Source organism: Sinocyclocheilus anshuiensis, unplaced genomic scaffold (assembly GCF_001515605.1).
Source record: "Sinocyclocheilus anshuiensis isolate Anshui unplaced genomic scaffold, SAMN03320099.WGS_v1.1 scaffold38, whole genome shotgun sequence".
Taxonomy (NCBI): Eukaryota; Metazoa; Chordata; class Actinopteri; order Cypriniformes; family Cyprinidae; genus Sinocyclocheilus; species Sinocyclocheilus anshuiensis.
In genome coordinates this window covers 2,782,573-2,807,271 of record NW_015544213.1, presented here as the reverse complement: position 1 = coordinate 2,807,271, position 24,699 = coordinate 2,782,573, and the positions used below count along the sequence as shown (strand labels likewise).

The following is a 24,699-nucleotide window of genomic DNA, read 5'->3' as shown; positions in this document are numbered from 1 at the left end:
AAGCATTTATTAAATAGAAATCTTTTGAAACATTTTAAATGTCTACACTCACTTTTCATCGCTTTAATGTATGATGAATGAAATTATTAATTTCTCTCTCTTTTTTAAATCTTACCACAAATGCTTGAGTGGTATCATTGTTTCCACAAAAATGTTAAGCAGCAAAAACGCATTTAATTGCATTTATCAAATATATGTATTACATTTAGTAAAGCATTTATTAAATATAAATCTTTTGCATCATTTTAAATGTCTTCACTCACTTTATCACTTTCATGTATGATGAATAAAATTATTAATTTCTCTCTGATGTTTGATGTTTGAGTGCTATCATAAATGTTAAGCAGCAAAACTGTTTTTAACATTGATAATAATAAATAGTAAATGTTTCTTGAGCAGCAAATCAGCATATAGGAATGATTTCTGAAGGATCATGTGACACTGAAACTTCTCTTTGTAATCAACAACAGAGTTGTGAATGATTGCATAAAACTTCTCGAAAAGTAAAAGAATAAAACATTTTTGTTCATGTGCAACGTGTTTTAGAGAGGTCTGTGCTACTCCCTGCGTCTCCACGAGCGGGCGCTCTAGACGCACAGAGAATCGCAGAGTCAGTGCGCATGCGCAGTGCGCAGCTCGACCCGGGCCTGCAGTAGTGGAGCGATTAGCTCGTCATGGCGCGGTTCCGTGTGCTCTTGCTCTCGCTCTCACTGTCGTTTGTGGTTCAGTCCGTCGTGTCGATCTCGTTCTACCTGCCGGTGCGCAGCAGAAAGTGTCTACGGGAGGAGATCCATAAAGACGTGCTCGTTACCGGAGAATACGAGATCATCGAGCAGCCGAACACGAAAACCAACCTGAAGGTGACGTCACGCCACACATCTACCGGATTAACGATTTAAATCTTCGCAAAAACAGTCGTTACAGTTGTATTCAACAATTAGGCTACTTTACGCTTGATTGGAGACGGAGTTTATAGTTATTATTATTTTCTTTTAACTGAAAAATGTGTGTTTACTATTGTCATTTTGCATAAACAACCCAGCATTTTTTAGAGTGCAATAATCAGTTATGAGTACATTTTAATTTGTTTATAGTATGTTTGAGAGCAGTTTGGGGTTGGCAAGAATTTTTAAAATGTTTTGTTATGCTCACCAAAGCTGCATTTATTTGAACAAAAATGCAGTAAATATTGTGAAATATTATGACAACTTAAAATACCTGTTTTCTATTTGAATATATTATAACATGTAATTTATTCTTGTGATGCAAAGCTGAATTTTCAGCATCATTACTCCAGGCTTCAGTGTCACATGATCCTTCAGAAATCATTACAATTTGATTTGATGCTCAAGAAACATTTCTGATTATTATCAATGTTGAAAACAGTTGTGCTGTATTAAAGCATTTATTAAATAGAAATCTTTTGAAACATTTTAAATGTCTACACTCACTTTTCATCGCTTTAATGTATGATGAATGAAATTATTAATTTCTCTCTCTTTTTTAAATCTTACCACAAATGCTTGAGTGGTATCATTGTTTCCACAAAAATGTTAAGCAGCAAAAACTGCTTTTAACATTGATAATAATAAATAGTAAATGTTTCTTGAGCAGCAAATCAGCATATAGGAATGATTTCTGAAGGATCATGTGACACTGAAACTTCTCTTTGTAATCAACAACAGAGTTGTGAATGATTGCATAAAACTTCTCGAAAAGTAAAAGAATAAAACATTTTTGTTCATGTGCAACGTGTTTTAGAGAGGTCTGTGCTACTCCCTGCGTCTCCACGAGCGGGCGCTCTAGACGCACAGAGAATCGCAGAGTCAGTGCGCATGCGCAGTGCGCAGCTCGACCCGGGCCTGCAGTAGTGGAGCGATTAGCTCGTCATGGCGCGGTTCCGTGTGCTCTTGCTCTCGCTCTCACTGTCGTTTGTGGTTCAGTCCGTCGTGTCGATCTCGTTCTACCTGCCGGTGCGCAGCAGAAAGTGTCTACGGGAGGAGATCCATAAAGACGTGCTCGTTACCGGAGAATACGAGATCATCGAGCAGCCGAACACGAAAACCAACCTGAAGGTGACGTCACGCCACACATCTACCGGATTAACGATTTAAATCTTCGCAAAAACAGTCGTTACAGTTGTATTCAACAATTAGGCTACTTTACGCTTGATTGGAGACGGAGTTTATAGTTATTATTATTTTCTTTTAACTGAAAAATGTGTGTTTACTATTGTCATTTTGCATTATTGACACTATTTTCCTAATTAATGCTGTTCAGTTGCTTTGACACAATCTGTATTGTTAAAAGCGCTATATAAATAAAGGTGACTTGACTTGACTTGACTATAGTTAGCGCTTCTGTGAGTGTAAACGCAAGGCCTTATGTTAGTGCTACATGGCGCGTCCTGGTTGGACGGTGATTTAATGGTTCAGTTTAGTTCGTTTCTAATAACATTCAGCTGGTTAAATAAATCAGATGAGTTGTGTTAACGACGTTATGCCTTTATTCAGCCACATAACGCGTGCAAAGAATAAATGTGAATGTAGTTTGTATGTTTCCACCAGTATCTCATTCAGTTGTAACACGTCAGTCTTACACTCACACTCACAGACAGAGAAAGTGTGCATGGATTAAGATATAACTAAACATTACTGATCAGTGTTAATTATAATATTTTCGGCCTTCCTTATAATAAACGTGTAATAATCTCTTTGGCTTGTACTGAATATCAAATGTTTTGATCCTGTTAGATCACAGACTCCTCCGGACACATCCTCTATGTGAAAGAAGATGCAACCAAAGGCAAGTTTGCCTTCACCACAGAGGACTATGATATGTTTGAGGTGTGCTTCGAGAGCAAGTCACCTATGGGTGAGTGTTTGACCCATCTGCAGACTTTTTAATAGCACCTTGGCTGACATGTTCAGCTTAAAGTGATACTATGATGGGCGATACATACGAATTTGATTCTGAATCAGCACTGATATGCTCTATGAATTCTGAATTTGTTCATTGGATTTTTACATTTTTCTTCCATTTAGGAACTGGAAGAGTTCCTGACCAACAGATCAACTTGGACATGAAGCACGGTGTTGAGGCCAAAAATTATGAAGAGGTTTGTTTGCGTTGTTTTTTCATGCTTAAAAGTTTCTCTCAGTTGCTCAAAAGTTTGCTTTTTTTTTGAAGATGTCTCTTCTGCTCACCAAGGCTTTATTTATTTGATAAAAAATACACTAAAAATGCTAATATTGTGAAATATTATTACCATTTAAAACAACTCTTTTCTATTTGAATATATTTTAACATGTAATTTATTCCTGTGATGCAAAGCTGAATTTTCAGCATCATTACTCTAGTCTTCAGTGTCACATGATCCTTCAGAAATCATTCTAATATGCTGATTAATGCTCAAGAAACATTATATGTAAACATATATGTGACCCTGGAGCACAAAACCAGTCTTAAGTCGCTGGGGTATATTTGTAGCAATAGCCATAAATACATTGTATGAGTCAAAATTATTGATTTTTCTTTTATGCCAAAAATCATTAAGATATTAAGTAAAGATCATGTTCCATGAAGATATTTTGTAAATTTCCTACTGTAAATATATTCAAACTTAATTTTTGATTAGTAATATGCATGGCTAAGAACTTCATTTGGCCAACTTTAAAGGCGATTTTCTCAATATTTAGATTTTTTTGCACCCTCAGATTCCAGATTTTCAAATAGTTGTATCTCAGCCAAATATTGTCCTAACAAACCATACATCAACGGAAAGCTTATTTATTCAGCTTTCAGATGATGTATAAATCTCAATTTCGAAAAATTGACCCTTAAGACTTACTGTTACAATCAGATTTGTAGCTGTTGGTTTGATTGGTTAGTCAGTCTGAAGTTATTCTGCGTTTGTTCAGATTGCCAAGGTCGAAAAACTGAAGCCCCTGGAAGTAGAACTCCGTCGGTTGGAAGATCTTTCAGAGTCTATTGTCAATGACTTTGCCTACATGAAGAAGAGAGAGGAGGAGATGAGAGATACTAATGGTAAGAACCAACAAAACATACCACTTTAGTTTAATTCCAGCTCCAAGCAGTTAGAAGTGTCTGCAAAATGAAGCAACATGAGCTCTAACGTTCTGACTTGTTTTGCAGAGTCCACTAACACACGCGTGCTGTACTTCAGCATCTTCTCCATGTGCTGTCTGATCGGTCTGGCCACGTGGCAGGTCTTCTACCTGCGCCGCTTCTTCAAGGCCAAGAAGCTCATTGAGTAAACTCTGCCTGAGCAATCAGGGACCCAGAACTACTTCCTGACATCAGAATCTCCGGCCCCTGACATTTTGCTTTGCCTCGGCGATTCATTCCGGTCGCTGCAGGTGGCCTGAAGTTTATCGGGAGTGGATGTGCATCAGGGAATCCTCTGGGAAGTGATTGATGCTTGGCGGCCAAATTGTCTTTCAGTGCGTGTACATTTTTGATACAGGCTTGTTCAGTATCATTTGGAAAAATCACCCAGTTTTTCAAAAAAATGTTATTTTTGCTTTATTTTCTTGTATTTATACTAAATGACAGCAGAAGCCCCTATAACTGATAAAAGATATGCTCCTGTGAGAGAAACTTTGTGGTCATTGAATGTGTGTGTGTGTGTTAATTACAGTAATTTGTTCCGCCTATTATTTGGAAAGATAGAATGACTGTTTCTCATGAACAGATTGTAGATTGATGTGTTTAGCAGTCTATATTATTTCTGTAAAGACTTGTTTGGTAATACAAAGCCATTTTATCAAAATGAAGTCCCACTCACTGCAAGTGAAGAGAGAGCGATCGCACATCAGAGCTACAAGCTGTCATATATCATTCTGACTTTGAGAAATGTACTAATTTTTAAGCAGTTTTATTTTGTGGGGCAGAATCTCTTTTTAGTTTGCTTAGTATGGGAAAGTGTGAGTTCATCTGTGATAAAATCTTTATTTGTTGATTGTTAGTTTCTCCACAGACTGAATAAATGTTCAATCCAACAGAACTCTTGCAGTGGGCCTGAGGTTAAATGCCATGACTGCTCCATCAATTCTGGGTTGATTTGTTGCAGGATCTACCTGTATTTGACCGATCAAACTAGACTGTCATTTTTCATTTTCTCTTCTTTTCAAATGCTTTTATGGAATAGTGGTTACACATGTCCTGGGGTTGGATCAGATTTATTATTATTATTTGCTGCTAGTGGTTTAATTTTTTGTTCCAGTGTTCAATCAGTTTCAGCGGCAATGTTTTTGATTCTAATTAATTTTGGTGAAAGTGGATTTCGGAAATATAATTGGCTTGTCATTCAATAAAAATTGTAAGTATTGTGAGTGTTTGTCAGTAACTAACAAATGAGGTCTGTTACAGCAGCACATGAGAGTTTAGTCATTGTCATCTGGATGAGAATCTGAACATCTTAAATTAAAATATTTACATGTTTTGAACAAAGACATTCAAATACACCAAATAATAAAACAACTATTAAAAATAATAAATTCTACATAATATTCTATATAATAATTATAGTCCAGCATGCTTTATTTAGCCACATAACATTAAAATCATAACTGCATTCTGCAATATATGTAAATTTCTTTTATTCTTTATATACTGTGTGTGTGTATTTATATATATATATATATATAGGGATGCATTAAATTGATGGTAAATACCTTTACATTGTTACAAATACATAAATGCTGTCAAATTCTGTTCCTTTGAACTTTCAATTATCAAAGAATCATGAAAAAAATGTATCAGCTTCAACAGATATTAAGCAGCACAACTGTTTTCAACATTGATAATAATAAACGTTTCTTGAGCCTATCAGAATGATTTCTTTAGGATCATGTGACACTGAAGACTGGAGTAATGATGCTGAAAATTCAGCTTTGATCACAGAAATAAATTACATTTTACAATATATTAAAATAGAAATCAGTTATTTTCAATTGTAATAACATTTCAGAACATTACAGTTTTTACTGTATTTTTGACACTCTGAGGGTGAGCAGAAGAGACGACTTCTTTTTGAAACATTAAAAAAATCTTACCAACCATGAACTTCAAGTATGATAACAATCGTGAACCAGCATGTTTTCTATAGCCATATATTAAAATGCTAAATAATATACAGTGCATTATGCAAAATATTTTAATAGGCTACTTCGTGGGTTTTACATGCAGCAATCTGTTTTGTATAATCTATTCAACAGCATTACAGAAAAGACTTGAGCGAGTGTCGATATGGATGGACGGTTGGTGGGGCTGTTACAACACAGTCCTGATCGCCGATAAACAACAGAAGAAGAGCAGGATTCATGACCCGGGGGAGGTTTCTGTCTGGTTCCGTAAGTGTTCAAGCGTTCAGAATCAGCGCTTTACTGAGACATTAGTGAAAATGCCCGGCGCGGATAAAGAGACCGATCTGTCCGAGCGAATCGAGTCGTTTCTGTCCGAGCTGAAGCGCTGCGGCAGCGGGGCAGGATCCCTCCGGGGCTCCGCGGAAACTGCCCGAGAAACGACCGCTTTACTCCGCAGAATCACCGCGCAGGCCCGCTGGAGCAACGCCGGTGAGTGAGAGCTCGAGATCGGATCAGAACCCGAGCGCTGTCCGCTGTTCTAAATCAGAACCTGAGCCTTGTTTTGCTTGACACACGACTTCAGTTACATCATTCCCTGTGCCTGATTGTGTAGTGCTACATGTGCCTGTGGTTTACAGCAGAGCTTTTCAGTCTTTCATATTTTATATTCCAAACATGATCATCCTCATGTGAGGGACCCCATGCTAAAATGTAAATGGCGGTTATATATTTGCTTGTAAAAAGATCCAGCTTATACGTGAAAAATAAATGTTATAAATATGTCCAAAATATTATTCTATTATTTTGCTATTAAGTAACATTGTTTTTTCTACTTACTATAGTACTGTACTGTTATATTTTATTGTTTATTTGTTCATTTTACTACATCTTTATTTTAAATATTTATTGTAATATATTTATTGTAATCAGTCATTTAATTTTTTTTTATTTATTTCAATATATTTTTTATAATTATAATTTAGATTTGTGTAATTTTTATTTTAATATAATTTTATATTAATTAAATGTATTAATTAAATTGAATATCATTTTTGTTTTCTAAATTGTTTTAAAATCATTTTATTATTAAATGTAATATACTTTTCATATTTTTAATACCATATTATTGTATTATTTTAATACAATTTTTATTTATATTTTTTGTTTATTTGTTTTTATTATTATTTTAATTATAATTTTAATCTATTTTCATTATTTATTAATGTATTTTAATCTATTTTCTTTGTGTATTTTATATATATATATATATATATAATCTTATATAGAATCTTATTTCTATTATTTATTTATCTTTACTTTTTTCTCTAAATTTTCTCACGGACCCTTTAGCACTTGCTTGCGGCCCCAGTTTGACACCCTCTGGTTTACAGGATCTTGAAGTTTCTGGTGTGTGTGTGTGTTTTTTCAGGTGATCTGATGGAAATCATACGGAAGGAAGGCAGGCGGATGACAGCAGCACAGCCGTCTGAGACCACCGTCGGTAACATGGTGCGCAGGGTGCTGAAGATCATTCGAGAAGAATATGCGAGGTGAGACACTCATCCAGGATCCGAATTCGCCCTTATAATTTCATTCCCTCTTCTCTTCCCCTAATACATTAAACACAAATGAGTGAATGAAAACTGTATTATCCAAGAAGTTGAAATTTTATATGCATTATTTTTGTCACACAGGCTAACATGTTCTTTAAATATCACTCAGACAAACGAAGAAACATGGCAGCCAATCAAATTTGAGCATTTTCAGTGTGAATGACAGATGAGGTCTATAAAAGCAATGTTGTCCACTAGAGAGGGCCACTGGATAAGCTTTTCATTCAAATCAATTTGAATGCCTGAATATTTCCTGATTTCCTTTTTGAAGTCAGTGGACTCTTTTGGAACTATCACAGTATTTTTCTAAGCGGTTTCATCAAACCCTAAACCACATTATCGGTGGAAACTCCAGACCGTTGCCTTTGTAGTAAAAACATACTATTTAGAACGATACATGGCGGGTGTATCACCTATTTGGTTATTTGAGCTATTGGTGCTTGTACCCCGATTCTGGCCGATTAATTTTTTTATACTAGTTGTCGGGTCTGATTTCGGGGGAAACTACATATTTGCATAATTTGTCCCTGCATATTTAATATTAAAATAGGGTGCCTGCTTGAAGTCACAACAGTTGAACCTTGAACCGAAAAGAGCTCGCAAGCAAAAAGAGAAAGCAACATTAACCATAATAAAACACGAATCAACAGTTTGTATAGCATCACATCTGCTGTGCCTTAGGCTTACAAAACAATGTTTATGTTGGTTTACCATGACTATCTCTAAATTATTTACTACTTTTGTCTATTTTTCCAAGAAATAGTCTTTCCAAGTTATAATTTCCATTGTTATCTGATATGAATAGCAATGGGTTTATTTAACGTCTGAGTAGCCAAACTTCTGTAACGTTAAATTAAAAAGTCAAAACAACAGCAGCATGTAAGCTACTTACCTGCTTATAAGATCTATGTTTTGGATAGCCATCTTTCTTTCATTATTGGTCGAGTTTTGATGTTGTTAGTGACATTTGCACTGATAAAGCGATCACTTGTAATCGAGCCCAGCGCCATCAGATTCATGCGCGCAGAATATCGGAGCCGAAGCACAACTCGCGTAACGGCCAAAACAATGTTCCTCCGCAAATAACGCGCAGTTTCATGCTTCAACCGCTAGAGGGCCTAAAGTTACGCAGTGTAGCTTTAAGGTTTTAATATCAGCATGCTGGTTTTGGAACATGATAGTGAGTAAATAATGACAGATCTTTCATTTTGAGGTGAACTATCTGAATCATCTGGATATCCTGTGTCTCTCCTCAGGTCCAGAGGCAGCACTGAAGAAGCGGATCAGCAGGAGTCTCTGCACAAGCTGCTGACGTCTGGAGGATCCAGCGAGGACAACTTCAGACAGCACTTCGCTCATCTCAAAGCCAACATCATTGAAGCCATCAACGAACTGCTGACAGAACTGGGTGAGAATCCATAGACGCCAGCTCATCAGAAGCTTTTGCATTTTTAAATATTCTTGTAACTCTAAATATGCCTGTTATTTTTAGAGGGCACCACAGACAACATCTCCATGCAGGCGCTGGAACACATCCACTCCAACGAGGTCATCATGACCATTGGCCGCTCCAGAACAGTGGAAGCTTTCCTGAAAGACGCCGCGCGGAAACGCAAATTTCACGTCATGGTTGCAGAGTGTGCACCCTTCTGTCAAGTGAGCAAATATTTGCATCCATTGCATTTTACTAAAGCGGCTCTCGAAAACATTTCTTTCTCATCACTAGCAAATAGTAGAACAGATAGCCAAGAGTTAATAACACTGTCATGTTTAACCATGTAATAACACAAAAGCATGTTTACCCATTATGTAATATTATTAAACATTAAATAATAATGTATTAATAATAACATTAGATAACATTTTTACATATTATAATTATGAATACATAATGATAAGTTAATAATAATGATAAATTAAAATGCCTATTTAATTATTAATAATTAATATTTAACTGTTAAGATATTTAAAATTATACTGTAATAAAAAATAAAATGTATCAACTTTTTTTATCATTAATGAACACATAGTATTAGTTTTTACCATTTAATTTTTATAAATAATATTTAAATACAAATATTAAATAGTATCATCTAAATAATAATTATTTCTGTTTTATTTATATTATTACTATTTATATAAAAAGTTTTATATGAATGTTTTAAGAGTTGAACTTCATATTGATCTTTAAGCAAGTGTATTTAGTGCTGTTGTAAATTGAGGTCCTTCAAAGTAACTTGACTAAACTATAACTTTTTTGTCCTTCAGGGGCATGAAATGGCTACAAGTCTTTCCAAAGAGGACATCGAGACAACAGTCATCCCAGACGCGGCCATTTTCGCTGTAATGTCAAGAGTCAATAAGGTGAAACAAAGGATTGATGTGTGACGCACCAATGGAAGAATCCAGATAGATTAACTATCCAAAATCACACAACTAGAAATGTTTTATGATTTAAAACATCGTTTTTGTTTCATGTTAGTCATTCAAAGACTCGAGTTTCTTTATGAACTATCTTGAAGGTGAAAAACACCTGACTGAATCACTTGCATGTGTTGTTCAGGTGATCATCGGCACACAGACGGTTCTGGCTAACGGGGGTCTGCGGGCGGTTAACGGCACACACACACTGGCTCTGGCTGCCAAACATCATTCGACTCCCCTCATCGTCTGCGCTCCCATGTTCAAGCTCTCACCGCAGGTATCCGACACCCCCGTACAATCACACTTTACATGATTTAGTCAAATTGACGTCAGTAGATAAGATCTTGTAAATGCTGCTTTTGAGGTTTAACTTGCATCTTTGTTGTAGTTTCCTAATGAGGAGGACACGTTTCATAAATTTGTTTCACCACATGAAGTGCTTCCCTTTACTGAAGGTAATGTCATTCAGCAACATTTTACTCCTTTTATGAAGTCATTTACAACTTTACACTTATACAATTTAAGGTTAAAGTTAAAAAACCCTCAAGAAATAACACACTCAAAACAGAAATTGTCAACAAAAAATGTAGAAAACACAAACAGATTTGGAGAAATGTAGCATTACATCACTTGCTCACCAATGGATCCTCAGCAGTGAATGGGTGCCGTCAGAATGAGAGTCCGAACAGCTGAGAAAAACATCAATCCACACCACTCCAGTCCATCAGTTAATGTCTTGTAAAAAATTCTCATCTTAAAGATGGATTTGTTTCTTACCAACCTCCAAATTTTCACTTCACATGATGTTAATCGATTCGCTCATTCTGACGGCACCCATTCAAATCTGTTCTGATGAAGAAACAGTCATCTACATTGTTTATGGACAGTCAGTGTAAATCTGCTTTACAAGAACTAGTTTTACTTTTCTTTTGTATCAGTAGTCAAGTCGTTCTGTTAAGATGGTGAGCAACATTTGTCATGAAATTTCTGTTTTCTGCTTCCAGGTGAGATCTTGTCTAAGGTCAACGCTCACTGTCCGCTATTCGACTACGTTCCTCCAGAACTCATCACTCTGTTCATCTCTAACATCGGTGGAAACGCTCCGTCGTACATTTACCGTTTGATGAGTGAACTTTACCACCCTGAAGATCATGAACTCTAGACTGGAAAATAAAGAATTGCATTTTTGTCTCACACTTTGGCTTTCAAAACTGCTGGGATTGTGAATCGAGTGAATATTTAAGCTACTGATCCATATTTACAGAGTCAAGACAACATTTGTGTGTGTGTGTGTGTATTGTTGACATTTAATACACCAAATATATTCTGTAAACAGCTTACAGAAGCTTGCAATTTATAAAACTCATAATTTGTTTTAAAAAGAAGTCAAAAAACTTAAGCACAACAAAAATGATTAGAATGACAGAAGAGACAAAACTCCACATGAACCATAGAAACGCCGCAGCTCAGCCGTGATCATTCACTTGAGTGTTTCTCAACTGTGGGAAAAGAAACAGACAATTGCTCTTTACCCAAGTTTGATTCACAGGTACATTTCAAAGGCTTCGCTGCAGTCGTCTGAGAGTTTGTGCTACCTGTTCTGCGTTTTGGTCCATTTCAGAGCACTTCTGGGCGGCACTGCCACAACTGGATGGTAGAAAGTACAGCCCGCTCGCTTGCACTGCGCCGCAAATCTACACGGCTGCATAAAACAAACAAATTAGGCACTTGAAGCATATGAACAAAAATGTATTTAGCAACTTTAAAAAAAAAAAAAAAAAAAGAAGTTAAAGTGCATAAAAATATAGAGATTAGGTTCATAAAACCAACATTTGGAATAACATGCACAATAAGAGCAGTAGCATGAGAGGATTTTATGTTGACATTTCAAAGAAGTTGAAGTTTTTAAACTTAATCATCATCATAATAATAAAAATAAACAAATCCCTCAAAGTCAAACAGGCTGATGTAATACTCACTTTAGGGTGGTAGAACGGACAGTCCAGCTTTTTACACTCTGGGAAGAAATGGCACACGCTGCTGGCTGGAGCTGGTTCTGCAGGGTCACAGGTCAAATGTCAGCAGCCATTTATAACACATTCCAATGTATTTCATCTTCGTCTTACACACCAGCTCTTGTCGGGTTGCTGTTGAGTTTGCGGCTGACGTGTGTGAATGGACAGTCCGCTTTGGTGCACTTGGCATCAAACTTACAGTTTGGATGAATGAACAGACACTTGTTGCCAAATTTACAGTTGGGAAATATTCTGCAACACAACCAAAAACAACAACATATTTACATAATATGCATCACTATGTACGACGTGTCTCAAATTATTAATTTATTATTAATTCCTCTTTTCCAGCACCACCGATAATATCAGGAGGGGAAAAAAAAAAGTTCTAAGTTAACAAAAAGAAAAACAGTAAAATAATAAAACACTAGTCAGTTGTTGACTTGTTATAAGATACAAAAAAGGAAAAATCAAATCAAGTACAAAAATTAAATACGTCATTGTAAGTTACAAAAAGGAAAAGTAAATAATAATTAGAATAGAAAAGAAAAAGTTAGGATAAATAAATAATAAAATGAATATAAATAATATAAGAAATAATAAAAGTAAAAATACTAGTTGGTTGACTAGTCCACCAGGCTGAGAGTTACGTGGGGTTTATAATGTGAGTTTATTCAGTCATGAGGGGTTAATATATGTTCTCACTTGCACTGTGTGTTGGGGTGATGGTACAGACACTCGTCTCCACTCTTGCACGCAGGCCAAAACCTGCAGCGTTCTGGAAGTTTCTGTCGTTTAGCCTGAACCGGCTCTACATCCATGTCCTCCACCTCATTTAACTCTCTATCTGCAGGAGAAAGACAGAGAATGAGGGTGAGCAGAGAAAAAAATTGAGAGGAATGTTGACTACAGCTAGAATAAATGAGGAGTCACATGACTACAATTACAAGACAGGACCGGGTTTAGTACAAAATAAGCTGGCATAACATCCATTCCCATTTTATAGAAAATAACTGTATTGTTATATATACTGTTATCGTGGTACAAGTTACAAGACCTCTAAAACATGAGTATGTTCGTCTTACTGCCAGTGTTTAGAAAGTCAGTGCCGAGTCTGAGGTGGACGGCAGGTTTGGGTCCATTATTTTCTGGAAAGTCAGGGGTCGTATTGAACTCGTCCTCAGGTTCCATCTCCTGATCGGTGCGGCTTGCTAACGGACTGGGAACTCCATCTAATGTCACGATGAACTTTGGACTCGCTGCTTCCACAAGCTCCCCTCTCTCTCTGCAGAGGAACAGAAGGAGATGTGAGCATGACACACTGAAGACTGGAGTAATGATGCTGAAAATTCAGCACTGCATCACAAGAATAAATTACATTTTAAAATATACTCAAATAGAAAACGGTTATTTTAAATGGTAATACTATTTCCCAATATTACTGTTTTTACTGTATTTTTGATCAAATTGATGCAGCCTTGGTGAGCATAAGACTTCTTTCAAACATATTTTAAAAATCTTACCGACCCCAAACTTTTGCATGGTAGTGTATATAGATCTCAACATTGTTTTTGCTTGAAACCTGGCTGTCATACCTGGCCTGCACCATTCGGGACGTGATGGGCGGGTCTTCAGTTTGATTGACAGCACTAAGACTGCTCCTGACTGGTGGAGTCTGTTCAAGCTCCGGTTTCCTCATGATGAATGAACGTGTGTCCAGAGCATTGAGTCTCGCCGCCTCTAAAACCTGCAGCTCTGAATTAAAAAAAAAAACAAACAAAAAAAACCCACAAATATGATTAAGTACACTGCTGTTCAAATGTTTGGGGTCCGTAAGATTGAAGTTTTTATATAAGTCTCTTATGCTCAATAAAAGTTGCATTAATTTGTTTAAAAATACAGTAAAAACTGTAAAATTGTGAAATATTTGTACAATTTAAAATAATTGTTTTCTATTTGAATATATTTTAAAATGTAATTTATTCCTGTGATGTAAAGCTGAATTTTCAGCATCATTACGCCAGTCTTCAGTGTCACATGATCCTTCAGAAATCATTCTAATATGCCGATTTGCTGCTCAAGAAACTTTTCTTATTTTTATCATTTTTGAAAACAGTTGCTCTCATTAATATTTTTGTGAAAACCGTAATACGTTATTTTTTAAGATTCTTTGATGAATTGAAAGTTCAACAGAAAATCACTTATTTGAAATAGAAATCTTTTATAACATTATAAATGTATTTACTGTCACTTCTGATCAATTTAATGTGTCCTTATTGAATAAAATATTCAATTCTTTAAAAAAAATAAAATAAAAAAAAGTAAATTTGTACTGACCCCAATCTTTTTAATGATAGTGTATATTCAAATATATTCTAGATGGTCAGTTGCTTTACATGTTGATCAGATGGTCTCTTCATGTCTATGTTTGTGTGTTTAGTCAAAGGTCTGGCTACATGAGACTACTGAGCTTCACAGAATGTGACTGAACGACTTCCATAGTACAACTAAGATGGACTTTACTGTCAGAGGTCAAAGTTAGGTCATATCCCTCACGGTATTCACTGAGCTGCTCTCGAGTGTCCTCTTCTGGAAGCTCCAACTGCAGACGAGATGCTAAAGCTATGGATTGTGCTGCAAAACACAGAAAAGAAATCAATTTGTAGTTTGATTTCTTGTTCCTTCTGTCAACACAGTATTTCTTTAAGCAACAGACACTCACTATTGTGCAGCGTGTCCTGAGGCGCGAGGGCGTGCAGGTGCTCCTGGACCAATCGGATTGCAGCATTATTCATCTCGTCACTCACTGAACGTGTCCGTGGTGCTACAGGAACCGTCTGCCGCTGGGGAACTGGACAAGAGAATACAGAACCAGGGTTATTATCATTAACTAAAACTGCTACTATTAGAAGTATTTATGTTAATTGAAATAAAGCTGAAATAAAATAAAATAGACATATTTAACTGAAATAAGTTTAGGCTGAAGCACTAAAATTACTAGCAGTAAATATATCAAAACTAATAATAAAACTGAAATAAAATGAAACTACACCTAAACAGTAATATTTAAAAAACGAATAATGACAAAAGCACAAAATTACTAAAAATTTGGGGGGAAAAAATAAAATAAAAATAAAAGCTAAGTCAAAATATTAAGAAAAAGACAACAGTATATAAAAACAATACTAAAATATAATTTTCACAGACAGATTAACTAGCATTTTCATGTCAATAGGTCACGTTACAATTCGATATTTAATAATGACAGAGTCCCACACATGATATGCAGACAACAATATATGTACTGTGGCCACCAATTTGTACCTTCGTTTTAGTTAAATCATGGATATGAATTAAGAATTCATTTCCACAACTTAATACATTCCCTCAATACTTATCTGTATTCTTCATGTTTTAATTGAGGGTGTTTAAATTTTTACATTTGTCTCCAAGGTTTTGATCCAGTGTTAATTCTGTTTTAATTTTGTTCTAATTTTGTTTTAATACCTCTGTACAGAACTTTGGTTGCAACTTCTGTTGTTTTGAAATGTGCTTTATAAATTAATAAACTAAACTTATTTTTATTTTAGTATCACTGAGATACTATTATAGTTTCTATTGATATTTTGAATGTTTTTTTTTTAAGTTTAAAGTTTTAGTTTTGTTGCTATGTTTGTCATTTTTAGTAGTTTGTTTTATTTTATATAATGTATTTTTATATAGTTTTTATTCATTTTTAGTTTTAGTTATTTTAGTACATCAAGTTAAAATAATTTAAATAAACTATTAAATCAAAATGAACCAATTAAACTACTAAATTAAAATTAGAAATGTTGCCTTGGCAACTAGCTGAAATATAAAGTTTTATGTATTTTATTTCAGTTAATGTTTATTTTATTTCAAGTAACAATTATTTTTTTAGTTTTAATTATAGTTTTGGTTTTAGTTAACTATAATAACCCTGCATTGTACTAATTCATTCTCTCATTCTCTTAATTAAATCAAAAATAATTATTACTTCATGGCCACAATATATATATTTTTCCACATGTCATGTGTGGGGCTCCGTAAATAACTGCACTGTGTTAAACAAATTGTTATTATTAAGTATAATATTAAATGCATATGGTGAACCTGTGTATGTAGTGGTCTTGTTGATGGATTTCTGAGCTTCTGAGATCGCTTTGAGGATCAGATTTTTGTTGGCTTGTTTGGCTGGTGGGAGGGAAGGCCTGCGAAACAAACAAAACATCAAACTATTTCTGGGAGGAGTAAACAATCAATTATTAATAAGCATATTTAAAAAATATCTTTTCCACCATTTCACAGAGGAACGTACTTGCGCTCAGGTTTCAATGGCAGAGACACTTTGCTGGCAATACCGTAGTCCTCCTCATCTTCATCCTCCTCCTCATTCAGATCATCACTCTCCTGTCCGCGTTCATGACCTCTGTGAACCCGAACCACCGAACTGGCTACAGGAGCCTTTCGTTTCCGGGACAATTCCTGCCAGAAGGGTGACATTCAATGAGGTGATGAGCTACAGCATCAGCGCAGGACTGAACTGATGCTTTCACTGCATCGAAATTCACTCACCCTGCTGCTCTCCGCTGAGCTCCTGTAGCCCCGGCCATGGCTGGAACCGGACCTTTCCTGACCTCTCGTGACGTCTGAGGATCTGTAAGCATCCGCAGTCCGTCTTGAAGACTCCAGCGCTGGCCGTGGCCTGTCCGCAGTTGAGCGGCTGTATAAAGCCCGAGAGGTCAAGCTCTGCTCCAGGGGGTCGTAGGCAATGAGATCATCATCCAGATCGGGCTTGATGTCAATCACAGCTTCTGCCGACGCCTCCATCAGCGGTTTGACAGCAGATGTGAGTCTGGAGGGTCTTTCAGAAGAGCCTCTCCTGCTAGATAAAACAAAAACTGGTGAGCTTGTAATAATCAGTATTTGCGATTAAGTCAAATTCACAGTGATTCGCTGATCCACTCATGGGAATTAAATACCTGGTGTGGTTCTCGTGGGCGGAGCTTGAGACACGCCCCTCCAGCTTATCAGAACGTGAGCTGGAAATGGCGAGAGCACGAGGCTCCGCCCCCCTCCTGTTGTTTTCTGCTGGGATGCTGGTCTCAGAGTGTGGATCGGATGGATGGAGTGATGTGGGCTCTGCAAAACAAATACAAATATTGGTAAACTAACTTAAAGGGGTCATATGATGCTGCTAAAAAGAACATTATTTTGTGTATTTGGTGTAATGAAATGTGTTTATGCGGTTTAAGGTTCAAAAAACACATTATTGTTTCTCCTCTATGCCCCGCCTTTCTGAAACGCGTCGATTTTTACACAGTTAATCGGTCTGAAAAGCGAGGTGTGCTCCGATTGGCCAGCTATCCAGTGCATTGTGATTGGCCGAATTCCTCAAGCGTGTGACGGAAATGTTACGCCCCTCACCATACTGTGATGCCTTGTCCGGGCCAGAGCGACGAGACTAAAACCCATTATAAACGAGGCATTTGTTGCATACAGTGGGGACATAATTACGGATTATAATGACTTATACTGTCTTTTTATGCGTTGCATTGCATCGCACCACGTAAACATAAAACCATGTCTGCATTTGTGATCGGAGAAACGACAAACTACAAACGCTACTTTACACTGCTCAAAAATCGTCAGTGGCAAATTCTTTAAATATAAAAAACGTACTTACAGTCTGTGAGTCAGAACAGCCGGCATTGTAGTCTACTCTACCAGGATCAGGAAACAGTCCTCCATAAAATGTGCTGCACACATCGGAATATTTGGGTTGAACTGTTCTGGAACAGTGTTGTAAATACAACTTAACCACTGATTTCTAGTTGTGTCCTCTTTTGGAAGGCCAAACAAAGTAGTTTTGCTTTCACTACGAAACACAGCGTCACACACGGCGGGCTAGAGTGAGCAGAAGCCGGCTTGCGTGAGTGGCGGCGGGCGGGCTTGCGGCAACCACATGTGACGACTCCGGGCTGGTTTCCGCTTCGCCCACGGAGAAAGCCGATCCGGCGATCCACAGCGCGAAGTTGATGTATTTCCTCAGCGACCAGCACGGATCAGCTCCAGGCATGACGAAGCGGATATCGTCCTCTTTTGGAAGGCCAAACAAAGTAGTTTCGCTTTCACAACGAAACACAGCGCCTTCACGACATGGCGGCGGCGGCAACAACAATACTACAGCGAGAATAAAAGTTATAAGCCTAACTAATAAAAGCCTTCTTTCTTTGCATGAACATTTGGGCGGCGTTATGCAAACCTTCCCACATCGTGACGTAGACATGTGGGGGTGTGTTAGAACGAGCCGTTTTAGGTAGGCGTGGTTGACTCTTAACTTTTATAAAGAATGTCTCTTTGGATTTGAGACTTTAGTCTTTGCAACTTTACAGATCTTCTTTATGCACCAAGAGCTTGTAACACTCCAAAGAGAAAGGAAAAATTTAAATCGCATCATATGACTCCTTTAACGACACTATTTCCGTTTGCCTTGGCAACCAACCAAAATAAGTTTAAGTTCAGACACTAAAAGTAACGGAAAATCTACAAAAACTAAAACTGAAATAAAAATGCATGAAACATACATAAACTAATAAAAATGACTAAAGCACACAACAAAATGACTAAAAATTATAGAAATAAATGCTAATTCAAAATGCTAATATTATGTAAATAAATCTAAAAATAACACCGATACAGACGGAATAACTCAAATTTTCAAGTCAATAGGTCACAATATTAATTCAACGTTTAAATACTAGACTGAGTTATGCTATTATTAATTGTATTATTTAATGCAAAAAAGTTAAAGTAAAACCATGCACTATAGCAGTGGTTCCCAAACTTTTTCTGCCGGGCCCCCCTTTTGTAGAGAAAAATATTTCAACATGATCTCCAATATGAAACATACCAGTTGCAACCGATCGTAGCTTCTCCAGAACACCATGTAACCTACAACACACACAAACAGCATTTACTTCATTATTTTTTACTTCCTCTGCACAAACGTTTTCAACATTGATAACAATAAGAAACATTTCTTAAGCAGCAAATCAGCACATTATAATGATTTCTGAAGGATCATGTGACACTGAAGACTGGAGTAATGATGCTGAAAATTCAGCTTTAATAAATAGGAATAAATTACATTCCAAAACAGATTCAAATACAAAACAGTCATTTTAAATTGTAACTATATTACCGTTTTTCCTGCATTTTCTTTTTTTTTTTATAAATGCAGCATTGGTGAGCAGAAGAGACTCAAAACATCACAATGTAAATAGGGAGACTTTCACCTACCATACAGTGAACTTAATGGTATTGTTGCCTAGAAACAAGGACAGGTCGTCTGCCATCTGCTTTGGGTTCTTCTTATTGGCCACCATGACCATGATGTAATCCGGAAGCTCCTCATCTGACAGAGACACATGGTAACACATTTAATCTGATCTGAACAAGGTCAGTCAACCATCACATTAATGCAGAAATTGTTTAATAGAGATCCTGTTTACCATACAACATCATTTAGACATGCATGAGGACGGAAAAATTTACTTCTGATTTAAATTGACCCAGAATAATGATTACAACTATTTTGTTTAATGTATTCTTATTGTTTAAAAGTAATTGCTGCACTTTTTTTTACTCTACATTGTTACTTTACTTAAAGGGATAGTTCACCCAAAAATGAAAAGTACCCCTTGATTTACTCACCCTCAAGGCATCCTAGGTGTATATGACTTTCTTCTTTCAGACGATTACAATTGGAGTTATGTTAAAAAAATGTCCTGGCTGTTCCAAGCTTTATAATGGCACTGAATGGGTGTTATTTTTCAATAGTCCAAAAAGAAGTCCAATAGAGTGCATCCATCCATCATAAAAAGTGCTCCACAAGGTCTCCTGAAGCGAATCGATGCATTTTTGTAAGAAAAATATCAATTTTTAAACCTTTATAAAACAGTCATCTCTAGCTTCCGCGAACTGTCGTACGCGCGTTCACGAGAGAGTGGTGTTCCAGCAGATGATGTAGGACGCAGGCGTAGCGTAAGCTCCGGTGAGAAGTGATGAACACAGAAAAGCGAGCAAAACAAAACTCCGGTCACGAGTTAGAAGTACAAAACGAGGATTTGTAAAGAAAAATGTCAGAGGATTTCGAGATAAGCCAAGAGGAGCCTGGTTTTCCTTTGCTCGTGAGACTAACATATTCTCACTGGAGCTTACGCTACGCCTGCGTCCTACATCAGCCACTGGAACGCCACTCTCTCATGAACGCGCGTACGACAGTTCGCGGAAGCTAGAGATTATGGTTTATAAAGTTTTTAATATGGATATTTTTCTTACAAAAACGCATCGCTTCACTTTAGAAGGCCTTTATTAACCCCCCGGAGCCGTGTGGAGCACTTTTTATGATGGATGGATGCACTTTATTGGACTTCTTTTGGACTATTGAAAAATAACGCCCATTCAGTGCCATTATAAAGCTTGGAACAGCCAGGACATTTTTTTAACATAACTCCAATTGTAATCGTCTGAAAGAAGAATAACTCCAATTGGATTCGTCTGAAAGAAGAAAGTCATATACACCTAGGATGGCTTGAGGGTGAGTAAATCAAGGGGTACTTTCATTTTTGGGTGAACTACCCCTTTAAATGAATAGTTCACCCGTAAATCCACACAACTCCAGTTCTTCAATCTGGTGGAGCGAAAAGCTATGTTTTGTAAGAAACAAATCCATCAAGACGATTTTAACTTCAAACCGTTGCTACTGGTTATAACAAGTCTTCTGTCCTTAATATTGGTTTCTCCAGCTTTTCAATTCATAAAACAGCTTTTCACAAAATGTTAATTGATGTGCGTGGATTATTGTGATGTTTTTATCAGCTGTTTGGACTCTCATTCTGACGGTACCCATTCACTGCAGAGGATCCATTGCTGAGCAACTGATGTAATGCTAAATTTCTCCAAATCTCTTCCAAACTATTGGCTGGCCTGAGGGGGAGTACATTTCCAGCATATTTTCATTTTTGAGTGACCTATTCCTTTAAATTTATTTTATGCTACTCATTTTGCATGTTAATATGTAGCTTATTCAAGCTATTGTAATTTTACATTTCACAATATCTTATTGTATACAGCTGTGCTGCAAACACTTTGCAATAAAAATATAAAGTTTTTACAAAGTCAGTCAAGATGCAAGAGTGAAAATGTAAAATGTTCATCAGCTGTAAGGGTCACTGTGATCTGATTCTTTAGAAAGTTCGCTAAACTTTCTATTTTGCAGATGACAAGACTTTCCGTTCATTTTTTCCGTAGCACGTGCACTACAAAAACTGATGAAAACACAATGCAGTTGATTAAAAATAAATTATGCATATCTGTTTTGAGCTCTTACCCACATAAGCGCCGAGCTCCTGCAACTTTCCTTTGATAGCAGTCTGAAAAACAAGGAATAAAAACTTTATCTGCACTGATGCATTACTATTTAACATACAAACACTAACTACCACCTTTAACCTTCACAAAACAGTATCGATGATGACAATCACATGGCACTGAAAGCTCATATAACACTGTAACACAATATTTACATGCTAATCCAAACGTCCTTTAAAGAACACTATGGTAGTTAGTGAAGTTCGCTGATATCCAAATACACAACAATAAACAAAACAAACTCTTTACTGTATTAAAAACACCCCAAACACATTTAATGAAACAGAAACGAGCAACAGACGCGCAGCAAACATTCATTAGCGAGCACGCTAAACCGCGCCGAATGCTACGCACTGTAAACGGCTTACCCTTATTTTCTTGCTAATCTCAGTTCCGATCTCCATATTTGTTGGTTTGTTGTTTCCCCTCTGATTCAAGACACTATTTAAATTAACAGGAAATCGAGAAAAGAAGAAAGAAGGACAGTTTGCTATTACCAGGCCTCGCGTGCAGCGTCTCTATTCATACTGCGCATGCGCAGCCAATTCAGGACGACAGCATCATGTTTAATTTTCTTAAAATAATTTTATTAATAAAAACGAATATATAAGTGCTCGAGAGCTACAATAATTTTTAAAAAACATTATTTTAAACTGCTCATTTTTTTATACAAATCAAACTAAATAAAACATTTTTTTTTTATTGACTGATGATAACGATGATGATGATAATGTATCAATAATAAGAATTATATTTATTTGGTATTTAGTATTTTATTTTACTAAATACTTGATCACTGCACATGTGTTTTAAACTAGGTTTTTAAAGATTTCTCCATCTTGGACAACTTATTTGTCAGTGACCCTTAATATGAATTATTTTTGTAGTCTACCTAATTTTTCCATTGTTTATTTAAAAAAAAACGAATTTGTTGATTTTAGTTGCCTATATTTATTTTTCCTTTATTTTCTGTTCTATTGTTTATAATATATCGTTTTGTTTAATGTTAATGTTATTTAATTAATTTACTTTATAATAACCTCCTGAGAACCAGAAAAAAACGTTTTGTGAATTTTGTTGTTGTTTTATATCATTGGTTTGAGCATAAAAAACAAATGGAGAAAAAACATTTTTGAAAAAAATATATTTTATTCATATTTTATTCAAGGTTTTTTGTAGAGGACGCCAGGACTAAGTTATAAAAAAATAATAATGGCATGTATGCATATGCATATGCATGTCTTTAGGTTTCAGGCTATTTTTAGCCAAACTTTGTACAAAGATGATTCTCAACTATGTTATTAAAAAAGATATAACAGAATGATTTGATATAGTCTACTATTGTACTTTATGGAATATGTGCATAAAATGTCCATAAATTGGTATTCCCATTCTATCCAGTGTATCTATACATTGCATCTAATTTGCATATTAATGTGTTCTTGGGGCAAACCATAATGAAAAAAGAAGTGTTATAATGGGAGTAATAACGTGGCAACATTTTCAAAAGAATATCTCATATTTCATAGGAATATTGATCTATAATTTCTTTCCCTGTTGATTTATTGTGTTTCCCCTAAATGCCTGATTAACATGTTTGTCCTGCTGTCCTCTACAGAAGACATTATGAGATATTATAGAAATGATGCCCCGTTTTGTAACAAAAAGTCATATTCCGATTTTTCTTAGATGCTTATTTACGACAAGCAATTTGAAATCTAGCCAGATTTATTACAAAACATTATCATATTTCCCTAAGAGTGCCAAATTTGATAATTCTGTCAGACTGTCAATATCAGAGAGGGAGTCAAACCTCCAAACATTTGATATTTCTAAAAAGCCCAGAATGTGCTCTGTACAGGACATCCAGACTTAAAATTGTGGCATGTACGGTCTCAGAAAAATTCTGTAAAATATAATGTCCTCTACAGAGGACAAAAGTCTATATGCCTGGGTCCCAGGAGGAAATGAAAAACAATTTCACGGATTGACCTCAGCGTCGCTTTGAAAGTTTGTGAACTTTACAATATATTTATTTGATTTTATATATACGTACAAGTGTATGTATGTATGTATGTATATCTTGTATTTTTGTTTTGAAGTTTTATACTTTCCTTCCCCTGGCAATTGTTTTTTGTTTGTTGTAATTTGTCCTTCTATTTTTTTCTTTTCTTATTTTAATGTTGTTTTATTGTGTGTTATTGTTCCTTGAATAAAAACAAATTTAATCAAAATTTAAAAAAGTATTCACGGATTCTGCTTCCGTTCCGCACCGGAAGTGATCCCGCTCATAACTGCAGTAGCGTCCGACGCTTTTTTTTTTCCTTGAAAAAAAAAAAAAAAAAAAAGGATTGACCTCAGCGTCGCTCCTCCAGTCCGCCAGGGTGCGCTAATGCACGCGCGCTCTCTCTCTCTCACACACACACTCATGACATCAGCTGTCAAACGGCGTGAGTTTGATGCGATTCAGATATTTAGTCTTTAATTAAGTAATCGCGAGAGAGAGAGGATGTGTTTATATCTCTAAATCATGAGAATAAAGAGGAACACAGTGACGGAGAATTAAATCCGCCCGAGAGAAACGCAGATGTACTGATAGCGGAGGATTCGGGGTGATTTTACGGGATTTAAACGATGAGCTGGCTCGGCAGGAACGCAGTGATCGGTCTCGGTGTCGGTGTGACGATAAGCACCGGCCTGATCGCATTATTGATCATTAAAGAAGCTCTCAGGAGGAGAAACCGCCGCCTGCTGCACAACACGAGCTCCGGTTTACAGAGCGAAACGGGTCTGAACACAAAAACACATCACATACATCAACAGTTTCACTTCAAATATGATCTGATCTGACACACTAGACACGTGTGTGTGTGTGTGTGTGTGTGTGTGTGTTCAGTAGACTCCGCGGCTCTTACCGCAGCGGTGAGGGATTTGTATCCTGAGCAGCATGTGGAACTGAGGAAGACTCTGGACGAGGTGATGAAGAGCGTGTCCTGTCTGAGGAGTGAGATCGCAGAGCTGCGGGAGGGTCTGAGGGACATCAGCACCACCATCGCTGAAGATGTCAAGTGGGTGAACACTCTT

At 36.4% G+C, this 24,699-nt stretch overlaps 4 protein-coding genes across 8 annotated transcripts in view; 3 read left to right on the top strand and 1 right to left on the bottom strand.

Annotated features, from left to right (window-relative positions):
• Positions 1-602: 602 nt before the first annotated feature.
• Positions 603-5,348, top strand: LOC107697197 (transmembrane emp24 domain-containing protein 10-like). Of its 2 annotated transcripts, none has more exons than XM_016497874.1 (5): positions 603-860; positions 2,754-2,874; positions 3,045-3,118; positions 3,921-4,047; positions 4,156-5,348. In XM_016497874.1, exons 1-5 carry the CDS (start codon positions 675-677, stop codon positions 4,275-4,277), a joined length of 630 nt encoding a protein of 209 aa, XP_016353360.1. In that variant the 5' UTR covers positions 603-674; the 3' UTR covers positions 4,278-5,348. The 2 variants fall into 2 exon arrangements, with proteins under 2 accessions (XP_016353360.1, XP_016353359.1); XM_016497873.1 differs by lacking the exon at positions 603-860 and adding an exon at positions 1,823-2,075.
• Positions 5,349-6,259: 911 nt separating this feature from the next.
• LOC107697194 (translation initiation factor eIF-2B subunit beta-like) lies at positions 6,260-11,339 on the top strand. The gene is made up of 8 exons (XM_016497871.1): positions 6,260-6,596; positions 7,537-7,657; positions 8,977-9,128; positions 9,213-9,376; positions 9,989-10,084; positions 10,284-10,421; positions 10,533-10,599; positions 11,149-11,339. The coding sequence occupies exons 1-8, from the start codon at positions 6,275-6,277 to the stop codon at positions 11,304-11,306; spliced, it is 1,218 nt and encodes a 405-aa protein (XP_016353357.1). The 5' UTR covers positions 6,260-6,274; the 3' UTR covers positions 11,307-11,339.
• Positions 11,339-22,152, bottom strand: LOC107697193 (zinc finger CCCH domain-containing protein 14-like). Of its 2 annotated transcripts, XM_016497869.1 has the most exons (18): positions 22,113-22,131; positions 21,984-22,043; positions 21,575-21,617; positions 19,483-19,597; positions 19,094-19,134; positions 17,163-17,322; positions 16,756-17,065; positions 16,499-16,665; positions 16,294-16,391; positions 14,882-15,010; positions 14,716-14,793; positions 13,755-13,914; positions 13,245-13,444; positions 12,865-13,006; positions 12,275-12,411; positions 12,124-12,200; positions 11,740-11,846; positions 11,339-11,643 (listed from the first exon to the last, which is right to left on the bottom strand). In XM_016497869.1, exons 2-18 carry the CDS (start codon positions 22,017-22,019, stop codon positions 11,640-11,642), a joined length of 2,004 nt encoding a protein of 667 aa, XP_016353355.1. In that variant the 5' UTR covers positions 22,020-22,043; positions 22,113-22,131; the 3' UTR covers positions 11,339-11,639. The 2 variants fall into 2 exon arrangements, with proteins under 2 accessions (XP_016353355.1, XP_016353356.1); XM_016497870.1 differs by having other exon boundaries at positions 16,756-17,062; positions 21,984-22,152.
• Positions 22,153-24,013: 1,861 nt separating this feature from the next.
• The window catches only part of LOC107697192 (regulator of microtubule dynamics protein 3-like), a 7,656-nt gene continuing 6,970 nt past the window's right edge, over positions 24,014-24,699 (top strand). For 2 of the 3 annotated variants that reach the window (XM_016497868.1, XM_016497866.1), the window contains exons 1-2: positions 24,014-24,403; positions 24,512-24,683. In XM_016497868.1, the coding sequence (XP_016353354.1) occupies positions 24,250-24,403; positions 24,512-24,683 (326 nt within the window). In that variant the 5' untranslated portion in view covers positions 24,014-24,249. The remainder of the gene's footprint in view (positions 24,404-24,511; positions 24,684-24,699) is intronic. The other variant, XM_016497867.1, reaches the window with a different exon arrangement.

Coding starts and splice junctions, on each gene's coding strand:
- LOC107697194 (XM_016497871.1), top strand. CDS start 6,275: ATGGACGGTTGGTGGGGCTGTTACAACACAGTCCTGATCGCCGATAAA. Junction 9,377..9,988: donor AGTGTGCACCCTTCTGTCAA/GTGAGCAAATAT, acceptor TTTGTCCTTCAG/GGGCATGAAATGGCTACAAG. Junction 10,600..11,148: donor AGTGCTTCCCTTTACTGAAG/GTAATGTCATTC, acceptor TTCTGCTTCCAG/GTGAGATCTTGTCTAAGGTC.
- LOC107697197 (XM_016497874.1), top strand. CDS start 675: ATGGCGCGGTTCCGTGTGCTCTTGCTCTCGCTCTCACTGTCGTTTGTG. Junction 3,119..3,920: donor AGGCCAAAAATTATGAAGAG/GTTTGTTTGCGT, acceptor GCGTTTGTTCAG/ATTGCCAAGGTCGAAAAACT. Junction 4,048..4,155: donor GGAGATGAGAGATACTAATG/GTAAGAACCAAC, acceptor CTTGTTTTGCAG/AGTCCACTAACACACGCGTG.
- LOC107697193 (XM_016497869.1), bottom strand. CDS start 22,019: ATGGAGATCGGAACTGAGATTAGCAAGAAAATAAGG. Junction 19,598..21,574: donor GGAGCTCGGCGCTTATGTGG/GTAAGAGCTCAA, acceptor TGTCTCTGTCAG/ATGAGGAGCTTCCGGATTAC. Junction 12,201..12,274: donor CAGCAACCCGACAAGAGCTG/GTGTGTAAGACG, acceptor GTGACCCTGCAG/AACCAGCTCCAGCCAGCAGC.